General features: G+C 46.9%; 1 protein-coding gene and 1 non-coding gene across 2 annotated transcripts; one reads left to right on the top strand and one right to left on the bottom strand.

Moving 5' to 3' along the window:
* Nucleotides 1-5542: 5542 nt before the first annotated feature.
* On the bottom strand, nt 5543-5614 carry TRNAT-GGU (transfer RNA threonine (anticodon GGU)). The gene has a single exon. It is a non-coding gene; the product is annotated as a tRNA-Thr (tRNA).
* A 448-nt stretch (nt 5615-6062) lies between these two features.
* LOC130493059 (GTPase NRas) lies at nt 6063-12743 on the top strand. Its single transcript, XM_056866836.1, has 4 exons — nt 6063-6188; nt 10890-11068; nt 11388-11547; nt 12617-12743. Exons 1-4 carry the CDS (start codon nt 6078-6080, stop codon nt 12734-12736), a joined length of 570 nt encoding a protein of 189 aa, XP_056722814.1. The 5' UTR covers nt 6063-6077; the 3' UTR covers nt 12737-12743.
* The last annotated feature ends 5016 nt before the right edge of the window (nt 12744-17759 follow it).

The raw sequence follows: 17759 nt of genomic DNA, 5'->3' as shown, positions 1-17759 counted from the left end.
CCGTCAAAGTTGCATAGGGAGTAAAACGGGGATCTGCACTGGGAGGAGGAAATCGGCAAAAATCTTCAAAAAAGAAATGCCCTTAAGTCTTTGGAATGGCAGAGTTGGATACAGGCCTCTCTGTACACCCAGACAATATTTTTGAAGGCTTTTCTGAAAACGCTTGCATATTTAAATAAGCAGACCATTTCCCAACCATTCAAGTAGCATTAGAAACTTTCAAAACTGCTTGTTGGAAGTAGAGTTGTCCCATGTGCATGTGTATATAACTTTCTAGATTGTAGCTTTGTTAACCTACTTGGAAAGATGTAAACAGTACAGAAGGGCAGCTCTTGAAAAGAGCCCTGGACAGGTGACAGAGCAGGGGACTTATTCCTCACCTATAGCAAAAACTAAATAATAGTAAATAAGTCTATAACGTCTTAGTTATATAGTGGTTATGAGCGGTGGACTCTAATCTGGTGAACTGGGTTGGTTTCCACACTCCTCCACATGCAGCTAGCTGGGTGACCTTGGGCTAGTCACAGTTCTCTCCGAACTCTCTCAGCTCCACCTACCTCACAAGGTGTCTGTTGGGAGAGGAAGGGAAGGTGATTGTAAGCCAGTTTGATTCTCCTTAAAAGGTAGAAAAAGTCAGCATATAAAAACCAACTTTTCTAGTTATGGCTATGTGTGCCCTGATTTGATATGAGGAATTTTTAAAAAAATTGTCAGTGATTCTCTTGTATATGTTAACTTGCTTCAATGTATGATCTGTCTTATTTGGAATATAAGGTTACAGTACCATAAGTCACATAACAAGAACTGCCTGTCTCAGCTCCTCTAGTTGAGCTACCTTGGTCTCAAGGAAGAGAACTCGCTACTTGTGAGCCAGGAGCTCCCAGCACCGAGCACACACCCATGACTTCTGTTCAGCAGGCAGATAGTCATACATGTGACACTCCATGCAGCACACTGGAGAGCACCCAGACCCCTGCTGGCTTTCTAACTTCATAACTGGTATTTTAATTATTTATTTTTGGTGTTTTAACCCTGGAAATGAAAGTGTCCTGCACTATATACCCTGTGCCCTTCCTGTACTGAAAGGACCTAGTGCCCTGGCTTCCTTGCCCTGCTGCTAATTCACACCGATGTTTAACTTGCTTAGTACTCCTGGAGGGCACACAGATCTACTCTGCCCCATTAACAGGATTCTTTCCCAACCCTATGGGGTCCCCAGACTAAGAGCCACAGGGCAAGAGCCCTTGTGCCCTTGCCCTTCAGCTCTGGCAAAGAGGAATATTTGCAATTTAAATGCTCACAGCCCCCGCCTCTCACGTACACGCTCCACCAAGCACCAATAAAAAAAACCCTCTTTAGAAAGCTACAATCAGGCTCCAATTAGGCTACAAGCACCCACTGTCCCTCAAACACTCCTCTCACAGGAACCTCAGTTAAGGCTCCCCAGCAGCTTTAGGATAGGCAAAAATCAGCACTCACCTCACCCTGCCAGCAGCTCTGCTTCTGTCTCCCAGCCCAGCTGATTTACATTCAGACCTTTACACAATGTTTCAAGAAGCCATTAAACAGTTCTGTTCTGCTAGCTAACAGCAGGGGAACAGCTTAGGAAGACTATTGTGAAAGATCCTTGGGTTGGGCTTACCTTTGTTTTTACTAGGGCAGAGTTCTCATCCTATTAATGTATTTACTAAAAGCAAAGGCCATTGCAAAATATGAGACTTTACTCAAAAATGCCCTACCTACAGGCTATTGGATTTATACTCAATAAGCACCCCAATTTAAACAGCAAAGCTTTGTGGAAAGGCTATTGCATAAGCATAATGTCCTCTAGGTAAAGGTAGTCCCCTATGCAAGCGCCAGGTTATTACTGACCCAAAGGGTGATGTCACATCATGTTTACTAGGCAGACTATGTTTACAGGGTGATTTGCCATTGCCTTCCCCTCTCATCTACACTTGACCTCCCAGTGAACTGATTTCTCTCAGTTGTAATAGGAGATCTCCAGCTAGTACCTGGAAGTTGACAGCCTTATTAATTGCCCTACTGGGCTAATAAAGTTGTCTCCAGATTGTGTTTGTGTGCTGTCAAGTTGCTTCCAACTCGTGGCGATCCTATGAATCAGTGTCTTCCAAAATGTCCTATTGTTAATAGCCTTCCACAAGTCTTGCAAACTTGGGACTGTGGCTTCATTTGTAGAGTCAATCCATCTAAAGTAGCTGTAAAGTTTCCATAGTGTAAATGATGTGCCTGACATCCAGATAGGGTGGGCAGCTCCAGGTTGGGAAATACCTGGCGATTTTGAGTGTAGAGCCTGAGGAGGGGAGGGTTTGAAGAGGGGAGGGGGTTCAATAGGGTATAATACCATATAGTCCTCCAAGTGGCTGTTTTCTCCAGGTGAACTGATCTGTGTCAGCTGGAGGTCAGTTGTAATAGCGGGAGATCTCCAGCCACCATCTGAAGACTGACAACCCTACATACAGTTCACTGTTTCTATCCTCCAGTATTTCCCATCTTAAAAACCGAGTTCAGCAGCGGGGCTTCAGGGGAAAATGCCCAAGATCCTCGAAAATAAGCATCTTAAAGAGAGTTGGAGCCAGCCGATCCAAAGGGAGTGGACAGTAGAGGGCAAGATGGACCCAATGATGTATAATCAATGAAACCTATCTCCTAAGAGGCCTTCTGTGTAGATAGTTAAGTAAAGTCTACCACAATATAAGTAGTAGAAAAGGGCAAGAGTCCAGTAGCACCTTAAAGACTAACAAAAATATTTTCTGGTAGGGTATGAGCTTTCATGAGCCACAGCTCACTTCTTCAGAGACAGCTAGAATGTGAATCCAGACAAGCATTAGTATGTAAATGTTAACAGTATGTAAATGTGAATAGCAGGCGTGATGGGATTAGGTGTGGTATGCAGAAGAGTCTGTGATGTCCAGGGGAGAGATGGGTGTGGAGAAATCAGCGTTGGTAATGAGCCATGAATGCAAGGTCTTTATTCAGCCCAGGTAAATGCATTGACTTTAGTTTGAATATCAACTGTAATTCAGCAGTTTCTCTTTCCAATCTCCCTTTGAAATTCCTTTGTAAGAGAACTGCTACTCTTAAATCTGCAACAGAACGTCCTGGAAGGTTGAAATGTTCTCCCACTGGTTTTTGAATATTGGGGTTTCTGATGTCAGATTTATGTCCATTTAATCTTTATGTCCATTTAATCTTTGTCTAAGAGACTGACCTGTTTGTCCAATGTAGAGGGTGGAAGGGCATTGCTGGTATGTGATGGCATAAATCACATTAGAAGATGAGCAGGAGTATGAACCTGAGATAGTACGGCTGACATTGGTGACACATTCTAGCTGTATCTAAAGAAGTGAGCTGTGGCTCACGAAAGCTCCTACCCTACCAGAAAATATTTTTGTTAAGTCTTTAAGGGGCTACTGGACTCTTGCCCTTTTCTACTACTGTTTTGAGAAGTGAGCCGCAGCTCACTTCTTCAGAAAGCTCCTACCCTGCCAGAAAATATTTTGTTAGTCTTTAAGGTGCTACTGGACTCTTGCCCTTTTCTACAACTTGATTACAGAAAATATTTTGTTAGTCTTTAAGGTGCTCCTGGACTCTTGCCCTTTTCTACTACTGCATTTAACATTATCTCCCATAAACATTTAAGCTCCTACCCTGCCAGAAAATATTTTTGTCAGTCTTTAAGGTGCTACTGGACTCTTGCCCTTTTCTACTACCGCAGACAGACGAACACGGCTACCCACTGCACAATATAAGTGACAGGAACGCTTATTGCTCCTACACTCCCGAGGCAAAAATCACAAAGTTGAGTACCAAGGATTGGGGAGATTTTTTACGGGGCCGGGGGAGAGCACGCAACAGCAGAAGACTGCACCAGCCCGGGCTTGCGACAACGCCACCCGCCTAGCCGCCGCTCGGCCACTTCCGGCGCCGGGAGTTGACGTCAGTAGCACTGCGGGCCGGAAGGGCCGCTTTCGGGAGCGGCGGCCGTGGAGGTGAGAGACCCTTCCTGGTTAGCGTGCGGGGTGCGGAGAGCAGGGAGGGCTGGGGTCCAGCCGCGGTGCTCCTTTCGTGGCGCGCTGGGGTCGCGGCGCTCCTCCTCCTCCTCCTCCTCCTCCGGTCTTGCCATCGTCTAGCAATGGGCGATGGAGTCACTGGGGCCGCGGCCGTGAGGTGGTCGGCCCCGCCCGCTCTCTTCCGGGCAGCCTCCGTTTCCCTACGGGGTGCTCCCCGCGGCCCTGGGGCAGCTGCTTCCTACCAACCCGCAGGAGATCTCTTCCTTTCAGGTTGGCGGCGTGAGGGCTTCCTGTGGTGCCGGTGCCCAGGTACGTGCCTTTGATCCCCTGTAGGCGTGCTCCCTCGTTATAAAAACTTGTATCACTTGTCCAGGCCGTTATCTTGCTTGTTGTTTGCCTATTTTTGTTGTCTGCCTTGAATCTTTTGAATCTGCCTTGGTTGTGAGGTCGTTTAAAAATGCCTTTTTTTTTTTTTTTTTTTTACTTTTCCTGGTAAAGCTGCGCCCTGACCTGGGTGGCCTAGGCTAGCCTGATCTCGTCAGATCTCAGAAGCTAAGCAAGGTCGGCCCTGGTTAGTATTTGGATGGGAGACCACCAAGGAAGTCCAGGGTTGCTATACAGAGGAAGGCACTGGCAAACCACCTCTGTTAGTCTCTTGCCTTGATAACCCCATAAGGGGTCGCCATAAGTCGGCTGCAACTTGACGGCACTTTACACACACAGTAAAGCTGCACAGTAGATAAGTACTGGGTTCTCGCCAGACTTGCCCAACCAGTTCTTCTTGTAGCATCAGTATTTTGAAGGCAAATGTTATATTAATGCTGAGCTACAATGTCTATTATCTTTATAAGAGTTGCAGTTAGTTTAAGTGAGACTGTTTCATATTATTCTCACACCATTCCTATGAACTCATTTAGGCGCCGGGAAGTGACTTGCCAAGACCACCTGGTAAGTTTAATGGCAGGGATTTGAACCTGAGTCTCCTCAAGTCAAAACATACTCTGCATTGTTGAGCAGCTACTGGAGAGAACAGAGCCCAGATTCTTGACCGTCCATGAATCTGCTGGTTGACCTGCCTTATTCTGAACCAGACCCTAGGTCCATCAAAGTCAGTTTTGTCTACTCAGACCGGCAGCAGCTCTCCAGGGTCTCAAGCAGGGGTCTTTCACATCACCTACTTGCCTAGTCCCTTGAACTGGAGATGCTGGGGATTGAACCTGGGAATAAAATAAGTACTGTCTACTCAGACTGGCAGCGGCTCTCCAGGGTCTCAGGCAGAGGTCTTTCATGTCACCTACTTGCCTAGTCCCTTTAACTGGAGATACCGAGGATTGAACTTGGGACCTTGTGCATGCCAAGCAGATGCTCTACCACTGAGCCACTGAAGCTGATTTATACAGAATTAGCCTCTTGGTCCATCAAAGTCAGTACTGTCTACTCTGACTGGCAGCGGCTCTCCAGGGTCTCAGGCAGAGGTCTTTCGCATCACCTTCTTGCCTAGTCCCTTGAACTGGAGATACCAGGGATTGAACCTGGGACCCTCTGCATACCAAGCAGATGCTCTACCACTGAGCCACAGCCCCTCCCCTTTACTTAATATGTAGCTTTCTATTTAGCCTATGATGAGGTTATTGAGATGTTTTCTTTCCCTCCTGATGTCACAGATGGAGCCCTGTTCACAACTTTCAGTGAATGTATACAATCTCTGTGCACTGTTGTTCCCTATGTAAGTGTTGAGTAATTCTCTGTTACTCTCAGTGTATGTACAGCTGAACATATGATACAAATTGTGTTTGTGCACGATTATGGTCCCTGGTTTCATTTGTAAAATGAACTCATATTGGCTCTTTCTTACTAACAGATGTACACACATACAGGCAGTCTGTGCATGTGTTCACTGTAACATGTGAACAGGGCTTTTATGTATTGTTGTTAGCAATGATGTTTTTTCTCTAGTCATGGTTTGAAGCTTTTTGTGTGTTTAAGGTAGTTTTGTAGCTCTTGCTTCTGCCAATCTGTGTTTCCATCAGGTCCCTGAGGAGGGCAATGACCGAGTACAAGCTGGTGGTGGTGGGAGCTGGTGGCGTTGGAAAAAGTGCCCTGACCATCCAGCTTATCCAAAATCACTTTGTGGATGAATATGATCCAACCATTGAGGTGAGCACCTGCAGACACTTTCCTCCTCAGTGACGCATTGAGTATGTGTGTGTGTGAAGCATTTCTTTTGTGTTTGTTTTGCTGCTGTCAGCTAGATAGAGCATGTTATGAAGTTGCTGTAGTTCTAGATTTCACAAATAAAGGTTAGAGAAGTGGTCCAAAAACTGGCAAATCCATGGATCTTTGTAGCATCAGAAGGATCTTCTTCAGAGAGTTTTAACCTTTTACCTGATTTTTCCAATGCCACAATGGCTTGAGCCTTATGCATTTGTTAAAAGGAGTAAGAAAACAGTGGGGTAGCTTATACATTTACCGTATATACTCGCGTATAAGCAGAGTTTTTCAGCCCCAAAAAAAGGGCTGAAAAAGCCGGCCTCGGCTTATACCGGGTCAATACGGTAGGGGAGGGGAGGAGGGAGGGGGCAACTTACCGCCGCCGCCATCGCTGCCGGGCCCATGCGGCTTCCCCCGGCCAGGAGCGCCCTGTGAGGGCCTCCTGCGGCCGCCGCCGCCAGGCGCACCTGCCTCCCCCCGCCCTGGAAGGGCCAGGGGAAGCCGGCTGCCGGGCGCTCCTGCCTCCCCCCGCCCTGGAAGGGCCAGGGGAAGCCGGCAGCCGGGCGCTCCTGCCTCCCCCCGCCCTGGAAGGGCCAGGGGAAGCCGGCTGCCGGGCGCTCCTGCCTCCCCCCGCCCTGGAAGGGCCAGGGGAAGCCGGCTGCCGGGCGCTCCTGCCTCCCCCCGCCCTGGAAGGGCCAGGGGAAGCCGGCTGCCGGGCGCGCCTGGCTCCCTCCGCCCTGGAAGGGCCAGGGGAAGCCAGCAGCCGGGCGCTCCTGCCTCCCCCCGCCCTGGAAGGGCCAGGGGAAGCCGGCAGCCGGGCGCTCCTGCCTCCCCCCGCCCTGGGAGGGCCAGGGGAAGCCGGCAGCCGGGCGCTCCTGCCTCCCCCCGCCCTGGAAGGGCCAGGGGAAGCCGGCAGCCGGGCGCTCCTGCCTCCCCCCGCCCTGGAAGGGCCAGGGGAAGCCGGCAGCCGGGCGCTCCTGCCTCCCCCCGCCCTTGAAGGGCCAGGGGAAGCCGGCTGCCGGGCGCTCCTGCCTCCCCCCGCCCTTGAAGGGCCAGGGAAGCCAGCAGCCGAGCGCGCCTGCCTCCCCCCGCCCTGGAAGGGCCAGGGAAAGCCAGCAGCTGGGCGCTCCTGCCTCCCCCCGCCCTGGAAGGGCCAGGGGAAGCCGGCAGCCGGGCGCTCCTGCCTCCCCCCGCCCTGGAAGGGCCAGGGGAAGCCGGCAGCCGGGCGCTCCTGCCTCCCCCCGCCCTGGAAGGGCCAGGGGAAGCCGGCAGCCGGGCGCTCCTGCCTCCCCCCGCCCTGGAAGGGCCAGGGGAAGCCGGCAGCCGGGCGCTCCTGCCTCCCCCCGCCCTGGAAGGGCCAGGGGAAGCCGGCAGCCGGGCGCTCCTGCCTCCCCCCGCCCTGGAAGCCTCCTGTGGGGGGCCCGCCGCCACCACCACCGCCTTCGCCGGGAGCCCTGTCAGGTAAGCCTGCGGGGGGGGAGGGGTTATAAGCCGACCCTCGGCTTATACGCGGGTGCCTAATTTTTCCCCATTTTTGGGGAGAAATTAGGCACCTCGGCTTATACGCGGGTCGGCTTATACATGGGTATATACGGTATGTGGCGAAGCATTTGAGGGTTATACTGCTGCAGATAGCATTGAGGATTGCTGGTTTTACTGTTCTTTTTTTACCCTTTCTCTTTCCCTTTCCTTTTCTTGTCCTTTCTTTTCTTTTTCTTTTCTTTTTTGGCCATCAAGTTGCATCCAGCTTGTGGTGACCTTGTAGGGTTTTCAAAGCAAGAGACATTCAGAGGTGGTTTGCCATTGCCTTCCTCTGCATAGCAACCATGGTATTCCTTGGTGGTCTCCCATCCAAATACTGACCAGAACTGACCCTGCTTAGCTTCCGGGATCTAATGAGGTCGGGCTAGCCTGGGCTATTCCAGATCAGGTTTAATGTTCTACATAGGTTGAAGACCTCTCTGCATTTGAGTAATTAGCTGGTGCAGGAAGCTGGTTCAGATTAGACTGACTTCACAGTGTGCCAGGGTGGTGGTTTTCTGCAGCCCTGGGACCATTCATTCACACATGTAGCAGCAGTGTACACCTACACCATGAAGCAATGTTGTCCAGGAACAGCTTTACCCCTTGATCCGCTGATGGAATTTGTCCTTAGTGTTGCCCTGGTTGCTGTCTGCTGTTAAAGCAACCTCTGATCTTGATTGTATGGCTTCCACTTCTCTGAAATGCTAGCATGTAGCATCATTAAGGGTAGCTAAGTAGCAAATCTAGAATGAAGGCAGGGTCGTGTATGTGTTAAGGTTTCACACCTGGCAGACAAATATGTTTGTTGATGTATTTTTATAATGCTTGGATTGAAAACTTCTTTGGAGGGGGGAGGCCTAGGGCAGAGGATGCTGTAGGAAAAATGGATGAGGGATATGGAGCTTGCAAAGCTGGAACACTTGATACTTTACTTTAATTCTACTTTTAGTTTTTGAAATCGTATCAAACACTTCTGTTTTCAAACTTTTTTCTGTAACCAAAGGAACTAGGAAAAGGTACTTAGAGTGAAAGTTTTGTTGCAAGAGCTATATATCTGTTCCAGTACATTTATGATTACCCAGAATCATATGCTTCTTGCATTATGTATCAGCCTACCTGTCTGTTGTGCTTCATAGAACAGATTAGGACAGAACATGTGATGAGGGAAGGGATTTGTAGCCTAGAATTGGCATTGGGGTAGTGCACAAACATCTGGCTTCTTTAAATGAAACAAAATCCTCTGGGCCAGATGAATTGCACCCAAGGGTACTCAAAGAACTTGCAGATGTAATTTCGGAACCTCTGTCCATTATTTTTGAAAAGTCTTGGCAAACAGGTGAGGTGCCAGAAGATTGGAGGCAGGCAAATGTTGTCCCCATCTTCAAGAAGGTGAAAAAGGAGGATCCAGGTAACTACCGACCCATCAGCTTGACTTCTATACCAGGAAAAGTGTTCGAACAAATCATCAAACAGTCCGTCCTTGAGCATTTAGAAAGGATGGATCTGATCACTAAGAGCCAGCATGGGTTTCTCAAGAATAAGTCATGTCAGACTAATCTTATCTCCTTTTTTGAGAAAGTTACTACCTTGCTGGATCAGGGGAATGCTGTAGACATAGTTTATCTAGATTTCAGTAAGGCTTTTGATAAGGTTCCACATAGTATTCTAGTTGACAAATTGGGAAAATGTGGTTTAGATCCTATTATTGTTAGATGGATCTGCAACTGGTTGACAGATCGTACCCAAAGAGTGCTAGTTAGTGGTTCCTCGTCCACTTGGAGAGAAGTGACGAGTTCTTCAGGGATCTGTGCTGGGCCCTGTGTTGTTCAACATCTTTATAAATGATTTGGATGAAGGAATAGAGGGGATGCTTATTAAATTTGCAGATGATACTAAATTGGGAGGGGTAGCAAATACGGTAGAAGACAGAGCCAAGATGCAGGATGATCTTGACAGGCAGGAGAAGTGGGCTAGAACTAATAAAATGCACTTCAACAAAGACAAATGTAAAGTTCTGCATTTAGGTAGGAAAAATCAAATGCATAATTATAGGATGGGTGAGATTTGTTTGAGCAGTAGTGTGTGTGAAAAGGATCTTGGGGTCTTAGTAGACAAAACACTGAACATGAGTCAGCAGTGTGATGCTGTAACTAAAAAAGCAAATGCAGTCTTGGGCTGCATCAACAGAAGTATAGTACCAGATCACGCTTTACTCCGCTCTGGTTAGACCTCAACTAGAGTACTGTGTTCAGTTTTGGGCACCACAATTTAAGAAAGATGTAGACAAGCTGGAACGTGTCCAGAGAAGGGCAACAAAGATGGTGACCAAGTCCTATGAGGAAAGGTTGAAGGAGCTGGGTATGTTTAGCCTGAAGAGGAGAAGACTGAGAGGGGATTTGATAACCATGTTCAAGTACTTGAAGGGCTGTCATATAGAGGAGGGTGCCGAGTTGTTTTCTGTTGCTCAAGAAGGTCGGACCAGAACCAACGGGTTGAAATTAAATCAAAAGAGTTTCCATCAAGACATTAGGAAGAATTTTCTAACAGAGCGGTTCCTCAGTGGAACAGGCTTCCTAGGGAGGTGGTAAGCTCTCCTTCCCTGGAGGTTTTCAAGAAGAGGCTAGATGGCCATCTGTCAGCAATGCTGATTCTGTGACCTTAGGCAGATGATGAGAGGGAGGGCATCTTGGCCATCTTCTGGTCACTAGGGGTGTGGAGGGGGGAGGTAGTTGTGAATTTCCTGCATTGTGCAGGGTGTTGGACTTGATGGCCCTGGTGGTCCCTTCCAACTCTATGATTCTATGACACATTGCCAACCCCCAAATACTTGCAGTGCAAGCCTTATTTGTTCCTACAGTGGATGATTTGTACTGAATCTCCTTCCTTGTTTGGCAAGATGTTACGCAGTTCTTCCAGTTGATGGACTGATATCTGGGCAGGCTGTAGGAAAGTATGTGGGATCTGCTGCCAGGAAATATTCATTGTTCAGAGAACACTAGAAAATACAATATGGATTTGAGATGCTGCCAGTTCTTGAAATAGTGCATACACTCAGGGTGTCAGTGAAATGTTTTGTGAGCGGGATTCTGCTTAGTTTTGAAATTACCCTTGTGTTTCCTATAGGACTCCTATCGGAAGCAGGTAGTTATCGATGGGGAGACCTTTTTGCTGGACATCCTGGACACAGCTGGGCAGGAAGAATATAGTGCCATGAGGGACCAGTATATGAGAACTGGTGAAGGCTTTCTTTGTGTTTTTGCAATTAACAACAGCAAATCATTTGCAGACATCAATCTTTACAGGTAATCTCTGCTCAGAGGAGACAACATAGTGGGAAAGACACAGTCACGTATAAGTGCCACGTACCATTTGCCATGGCCCTCAGACTTTTAGATTGTTTTATTCAAGATTAATTTATGTGTAAACACACAATCAAAATCTGCAGAAGGGAGCTATAGAAGTAGGAAGAATGCTGTAGTAGTAGATACCAAGGCAAGGATTGGAGAGGGACTTACTTGTTGAAACTTTGTACTCTGCATGTCGGGTTTGTATAGTACCATGCCAGATTGAAGCATGAAGGAATTTTTTTTTTTTTTTACTCTCAATGATCTCTTCCTCCAGAGAGCAGATTAAGAGAGTGAAAGATTCAGAAGATGTACCAATGGTATTAGTGGGAAACAAATGCGACTTACCAACACGGACGGTAGATACCAAACAAGCTCAAGAAATAGCCAAGAGCTACGGAATTCCCTTCATTGAGACATCTGCCAAAACAAGACAGGTAAAAGATCTCTGTACTACTGTTCTGCACTTTCTCAGGGGAACTGCTGGCATAACTCAAGAACATTGACAAATTGATCAAAAAGTCATCACCATGTGGACAGTTGTTGGAACCTGCTGATAAGACCTGTGGACTATTGCTTAAATTACTTTCGGCAAGCTCACATGCTATCAAGCAAGATCAAGCAGATTTCTTGCAACGTGAGGAGGGACTGTGGGCTTCCAGTGTTGCTTGTTCCCCTGCAATATGGATTGCTAAATCAGCCGTTTCCTCTCCTGAAGCTCCCTCACCCTGCACTGAGCCCCAAGTAGGCTTGTGAAGGCTTCCTACTTGGCAATCTCCACTTGGGCTTTGTGTGCCTATGGGATTTATGTGCCTCTCTTGAGGCAGTTCAGGAGAATTTCCCAGTCCTGTGTTTAAATTCAATAGCCACAGGGCAAAGGCTTGCACCTGCACTCTTCTCTCACACTGCCAGGGTTCCATGCCAGCACCAGAAAATTGCTCAAACACTTCCTTGTGTGTGGAAACTGGGGGGGGGGGGCAGGAAAATTTCCTCTTTTTAAGGAGGGTGAAAGGAAATATTTTTCTTCTTGGGGATTCCTCTAGGTAATGCTGAAATCTCTTGCTTGTTTGCTTGGGAAAGTCTACGGTACTGCTAGAGGGATTTATCAGTGCCTACTCCTGAGTTCACAGTTGTGTTAGTTGCAAACGGCAGTGGTTGGATTTGGAAGCGAGGTAATACGCTATTGAAGAAAATAGTTTAAGCCCTTTTTTACTTTGTTATGGAGCGTGATGGCAATTTTGCCAACTGGGCAAAAGCCTGAGTTGCAAGGCTTTGCCTCACAGCTGCTGGGTTGTCTTTTCCACTGCAATGAGGATACTTAGAATCACAGAATCAGAGTTGGAAGGGACCACCAGGGCCATCAAGTCCAACCCCCATGTCTCTATTTCTCATTAATCATTTTTCTATGTGGTGGGGGAAAGTAAAGCACTTCATAATATTAGATAAGAAGGATGTGTGAAGAATCCAAGAGAGCATTCCTCTGACCTCAGTATCCTCCTTATCTAGGGTGTAGAAGATGCCTTTTACACGCTGGTTAGGGAAATTCGCCAGTATCGGATGAAAAGGTTGAGCAGCAGCGAAGATGGGAGTCAAGGCTGCATGGGGCTATCGTGCCTTGTGATGTGATCAGGTGGGACAGGACTCATTTCATTGCTAACCTTTGTTTGGCCAGTGCCTTTTAAAATCTCTTTTTTGAAGGCAGCATTCTCTGAGGGCTGGTTCTTAGTTCCTGAGAGAATGAGTCTTGCAAAATAGGTATAAGAAGCCGTGAGTGGTCTGGAAGCTCTAGACAGTCTGGAGCAAATGCTGAATCTGGCCAAGATAAGAGTGGTAGGATGCTGCAGTACAGAAAAGGAAGGTGGGGGGTTTCAGTAGATTGTCTGCATGGGGAGAGTGCCTTGTTATTGTGGGAATTCACCTGCAAAGTCAGAGGTAAATACTTGAAAGAGCTTGGCAACAGTTTATGAGGACCTCTGCCATAGTGGGTGATGCATGTTGTTTCATAACTTAACTGAACACTGTGAAATGGATACCAGCTCTCTAGCCTTTTCCTATGGTGATCCCACAGGGCTTTCAAGGCAAGAGACAAACAGAGGTGGTTTGCCATTGCCTGCCTCTGCATAGCAACCCTAGACTTCCTTGGTGGTGTCCCATCCAAGTATTAACCAAGGCACACCTTGCTTATGTTCCAAGATCTGGCGTGATTGGGCTAGCCTAGGCTTATAGGGATATTATAAAATGCCTTCAGCTTGTTGGGCTCCTAGAATTCCCTGTTTCCTGGCTGATTGATCCACAGTGAGCCCTATAGTCTGTTCAGATTCTATGGCACTGGGAGTTGATACTGAATTGGGTCTCCATTGAGGAAAAAGGTGGGGTAATGAAGTACTCAGCATTGCATAAGAAGGAAAACTAACATATGTCTATTTATTTCAGCTGTCTGGCAAAAACACAGCTCTGGAGGTTGAACTTTTCATTCCACTATGTTGCATTCTGTGATGACATTCAGCCAGTATCCTGGTGCCCGTTGCCCAGGGTTAAATGTTTCTGTTATCACCTGAAGAGAATGTCTCTGACCATCTACCTCTTTGCTCAGCTGAGCAAGAAAAGAAAGGCTCCTCTGTTAAGATTGTGGGATTTTCCCCCTCTCTTTTTCTCGGGTAGGTTCAACTGGAGCAACTGGTTATGTGTGAAATAGTAGAGACAAAATACTATGAAAAATAATCTTTCTCTCCGGTTTTCTTTCCTTCCAGAGAGACTTATCAGGCTGTGTTCTGAAAAGCCATTACTTAACATGGTATTGTTGGCAATGCTGCATGTAACTCTTCTCCTTCCTATGCACCATTTTCAAAGAGGGAAGTACTTGCAACTTGCTCAACGTTGAGTTACATAAATGTTTCTACACCACATCTACTTATTGCACCTAGTCTGGCCTCTTCAGTCTTTTGCTTTTATGTAATTAAAAAAATAGTGAGAGATCTTTGCTAACCAAGTGCCTATTTGGAAAGGCAGGTCAGAGCTGGATCTTACCTTGACAGGTTGCAGTGTTGGTTTTTGGCTGGACCATCCCGAACATAGAAGCTGCTTACCCAGAGGCAAGTGGTCATCTATCTGCTGTGATTAACAGTCTCTCTCTAGGGGCTCGGCCGAGGTCCTCTTCCCAGCGGCACTGAGGTCTTTTTAACTGGACTAGTGGAGGGTGAAAGGTGGACTCTTTCTGTATGCACTATGGCCTCTATCTACCCAGTCATAAGTCATGCTGTAGGACTTCTCTGCACCATTAACAAAGGCACTTTGATCTGAAAGAACCAGTGGGAGTGTCTAGCAGAGCTGGCTGCCCTTCTCTGGTGTTAACTACATTCCAATTAGCTTTTCTACTGTGTTTGAAGCCATTGGTGCTTCCCACCAAGGGCAACTAACAGCTGTGGATGCTACTACAGCTTGGACCTACTTCAGTGCCAATCATGTGGACCATGTATCGAGGAGTGAGGTGCCCTAGCTGTGTGTGCACTTCTAGTTTTAATTAGGTTTTTCCTCATTAGTTGACACTTTGTCCAGAATGGCCTCTCTAATACCTCACTTGTTAATGTATCTGGGGAACATTTGGTTAATGTTAATATGCTTTTGAGAGCCATTTCTAGGTCACTGCTGTGCAGTAACTCAAAAGAGCTTGGGCAGAGCAGGGAATAAAATGGATTTAATGGTCACTGGTCCCCTTAATGTTGCTTGGAGCAAGAAGTTAACTTGCTGTTTGTTGCACATTCAAAACTAGGAGCTGGATGCTTTACTAGCCTGTGTGCCAGCAGGCCAAGAACTGTGCAAGAACTGTAGCCTTTTCTTCCTGCACTGCAGACTGAATAGATAACCCCTATTTGTCTGAAATATGTAAGATTTGAGAATGTGAATTTCTCATGTCTGGACGCCACTCTCTCATCGCTGAACTTAAAGTAGGGTGTTGAAAAATACTGTATTGTGATGATGAGAGGTACCATGACAGCTCTGTGGAGCATGAACCTGTGATGGCTGTTTCCTGCATGCAAGTTGTTTCGGGTGGCTCCAATAGATATGCACAAAGTCTGGGGTTGTACTGCAGTGGAAACAAGTTCCAGATAGTAAACCTTTCCCTGCTGATTCTGTTACATGGTCATTTTACTGCATAAGAGTGAAGACGTAGGAGCAAGCAACTGTGTAATCATAAACCTCGAATGATGTTGGACAAGTGTTTTCTAAAAATAGCTTTGCTGGTGTCTAATGTGGCAGTGATACATCATTTCTAACAAATCTGTGCCTGAACGTCCGCTTCCAAACTGCATTATGTGAAAAAATGTAGTTTTATGGCAGTTTATGTACATGCCTTACATGTGGCTTAAACCATTATAATTATGCCTTAAACCATTACAATTCAGGCTTAAGGCCCCGCACAGGGTTTGGGGTTTTTATTGAGAGGTGGCTGTTTCTGAGCAGCTAAATTGCATGAATTGGCTAAAGCTCCTGCTCATGAATTTTTCCCAGCCTGCGTGAGAAAGGACAGTAGTGTTTCATTGCTCCCCACACCTCCCTGGGTCAGGGCTGTTGTGTCTAGAACAGCAACATGGCAGGCTAATCCAGCAGATGCCTTAATGAGGAAAGGTGTGATAACGTTCAGGCTCCCATGCAGCTATTCAAGGCACAGGAGTTCTGCTGGGGAATTCTGGTGGCACCACATTAAAACGCCGGATTTAAAAGACACCTGCAGGCATAGGACATCTTCTCCCCTAGCTTGCACTTGCTGTTTTCAAAGGCGGTGACTTCAGGAGCCTGAAGATTAAATCTCATATTTGGCTGTGGTTTCTGCATGTTAGCAAGTGCTAACACATTTGAGAAGCCCACATTAAAATATTAGCCGGTGTGACATCTAGGGTTTGTCTTAAACAGAAGATGCTTCTTTTCCTCTGCATAACTGTTGTACAGATGAAACCAAGTCTTCAAAGCCCCTATGTGCTGCAGCATAGTAAACATGATCTCAGAAGGCTTGACTATGGATTTGCATATCCATGCTGGGCCTTGTGGAGTCTGGAGAACACAGGAGGAGAAATCTTGTTGATATATATATATTTTTGCTTCTAGAATCGTGGCATTTAGTTGGGTGTGGAGGGTGCTAGAATGGCTGTCCTGGCAGGCCAATATGTGCTTGAGCATAATAGCCAAAGGATGCCTCTTTTGTACTTAAGAAACAATCCATCAGTAACCCATGTACTCTCTCAGGACCCTTGCACTATAACATACTAAAGCACAGTCTTTGGGACTAGTTCTGGATGCCAAAGGCAGCCCTGAAAAATTCTGTAGATGTCCCATATTGAAGTCGCTTAGGACAGGTGTCCCCAACCTTTTCAAGCCTCTGGGCACCTTTGGCATTCTGACATGGGGTGGTGGGCACAGCCCCAGCATGGGTGCCACAGAAGGCAGAGTCAACCACAAAATGTCAGGGAGCGAGGCTACATAGCTCTAATAGTAAGTCTTCAATATTTCAGGCAGAAGCTCTGCTTTAACTGCTCTGTCTTTTAATATGAACTTCTTCCTTAAACATATTTTCTTGCATACACACAACTTACCTTCAGTGATACAGTGAAGATCCTTGTGCTGTAAGGGCAGCTGCTGCTGAAGCAAGTTTTAAAAAACCTGAGCAGCCAGTCAGATCTCCTGTGGCCACTCAGAAGCCCTGCCGGGCAAAGCTCCACATAGCCCTGCCTGCTGCCGGGCACCAGAAAAGGCATCAGTGGGCACCATGGCCTTAGGGAAACTGCTGACTTCTTTCTTACTTTCATAATTGGGTTTAACAAGGCCTGCGTATAGAAAACCTTTAGCTGAAGCTGTGATCAGATACATGAATTTTTCCTCTTTGCCTTCATTTGGGGCGATTTCTGAGTTGATACTACTAGTAAGACTGTACCAGTAATACGGTTGCAAGTGCCTTGTGTACTGACTACTCTTAACATATTGTCTGCTCTGCCACAAGAGGCTTAGCTGACCAGAAGACAACAATATGGTGCTCTTGTTTGTTAAACCATATCGAGTGTGAAGCAAGCTACTGATAATTGCATTCCCCCAGGCCTAGGTCAGTGGTTGCATATGAGGTTGAATGCTTCAGTGGGGGGAGGGGGAAGCTCCAGCATATGTATTGAGAGTGGCTAATGAATGTTTAAATGTATAATGAGATGTTTAAATGTAATTTTAAGCATGTGTTGTTGTTGTTTGTGCATGGGAAAGCCCCATTGCACTGCTCGTCTTTTTAGACCCATCTGAATGTATATGTTGCAGAAACTAACCACTGCCATTCTGTTCTTCTGCCCACTGGTCAAGAAGTGAAACTTATGTGTGTACATGCAAATTGCAAGATTGTGTTTCTGGTTCCAAATCAGCCAGGCTGAGATGATGATGACGTCTAATTCTGTGACAGCTAATAGAAGGCAGCATGCCGGAGTTACGGGGATCCTAGTCTCTGTGTTTCCTTCAGTTAGGAAAGCAGCAACTAACCTCAATATCATTCTAGCACTCCTCTTTTTCTCCCTTTCCCCATCCCCAGTGTTGCTGTGGTTATGCTCTTGTTATGGAGTGGACTGATTTCCAGGCCCTGAAAAACACCACAGCTAATATAAGGCAGTTGGTTAAGACT

Source organism: Euleptes europaea, unplaced genomic scaffold (genome assembly GCF_029931775.1).
Source record: "Euleptes europaea isolate rEulEur1 unplaced genomic scaffold, rEulEur1.hap1 scaffold_114, whole genome shotgun sequence".
NCBI lineage: Eukaryota > Metazoa > Chordata > Lepidosauria > Squamata > Sphaerodactylidae > Euleptes > Euleptes europaea.
Note: the sequence above shows the minus strand (reverse complement) of the source record. Positions and strands in the feature narration are given on the sequence as shown.

Bases quoted from the DNA above. Each gene is read 5' to 3' on its own strand.
- LOC130493059 (XM_056866836.1), top strand. From the start codon at position 6,078: ATGACCGAGTACAAGCTGGTGGTGGTGGGAGCTGGTGGCGTTGGAAAA. The intron at 11,069-11,387 runs GTAATCTCTGCT...CTCTTCCTCCAG, and splicing joins GCAGACATCAATCTTTACAG to AGAGCAGATTAAGAGAGTGA. The intron at 11,548-12,616 runs GTAAAAGATCTC...CTCCTTATCTAG, and splicing joins CATCTGCCAAAACAAGACAG to GGTGTAGAAGATGCCTTTTA.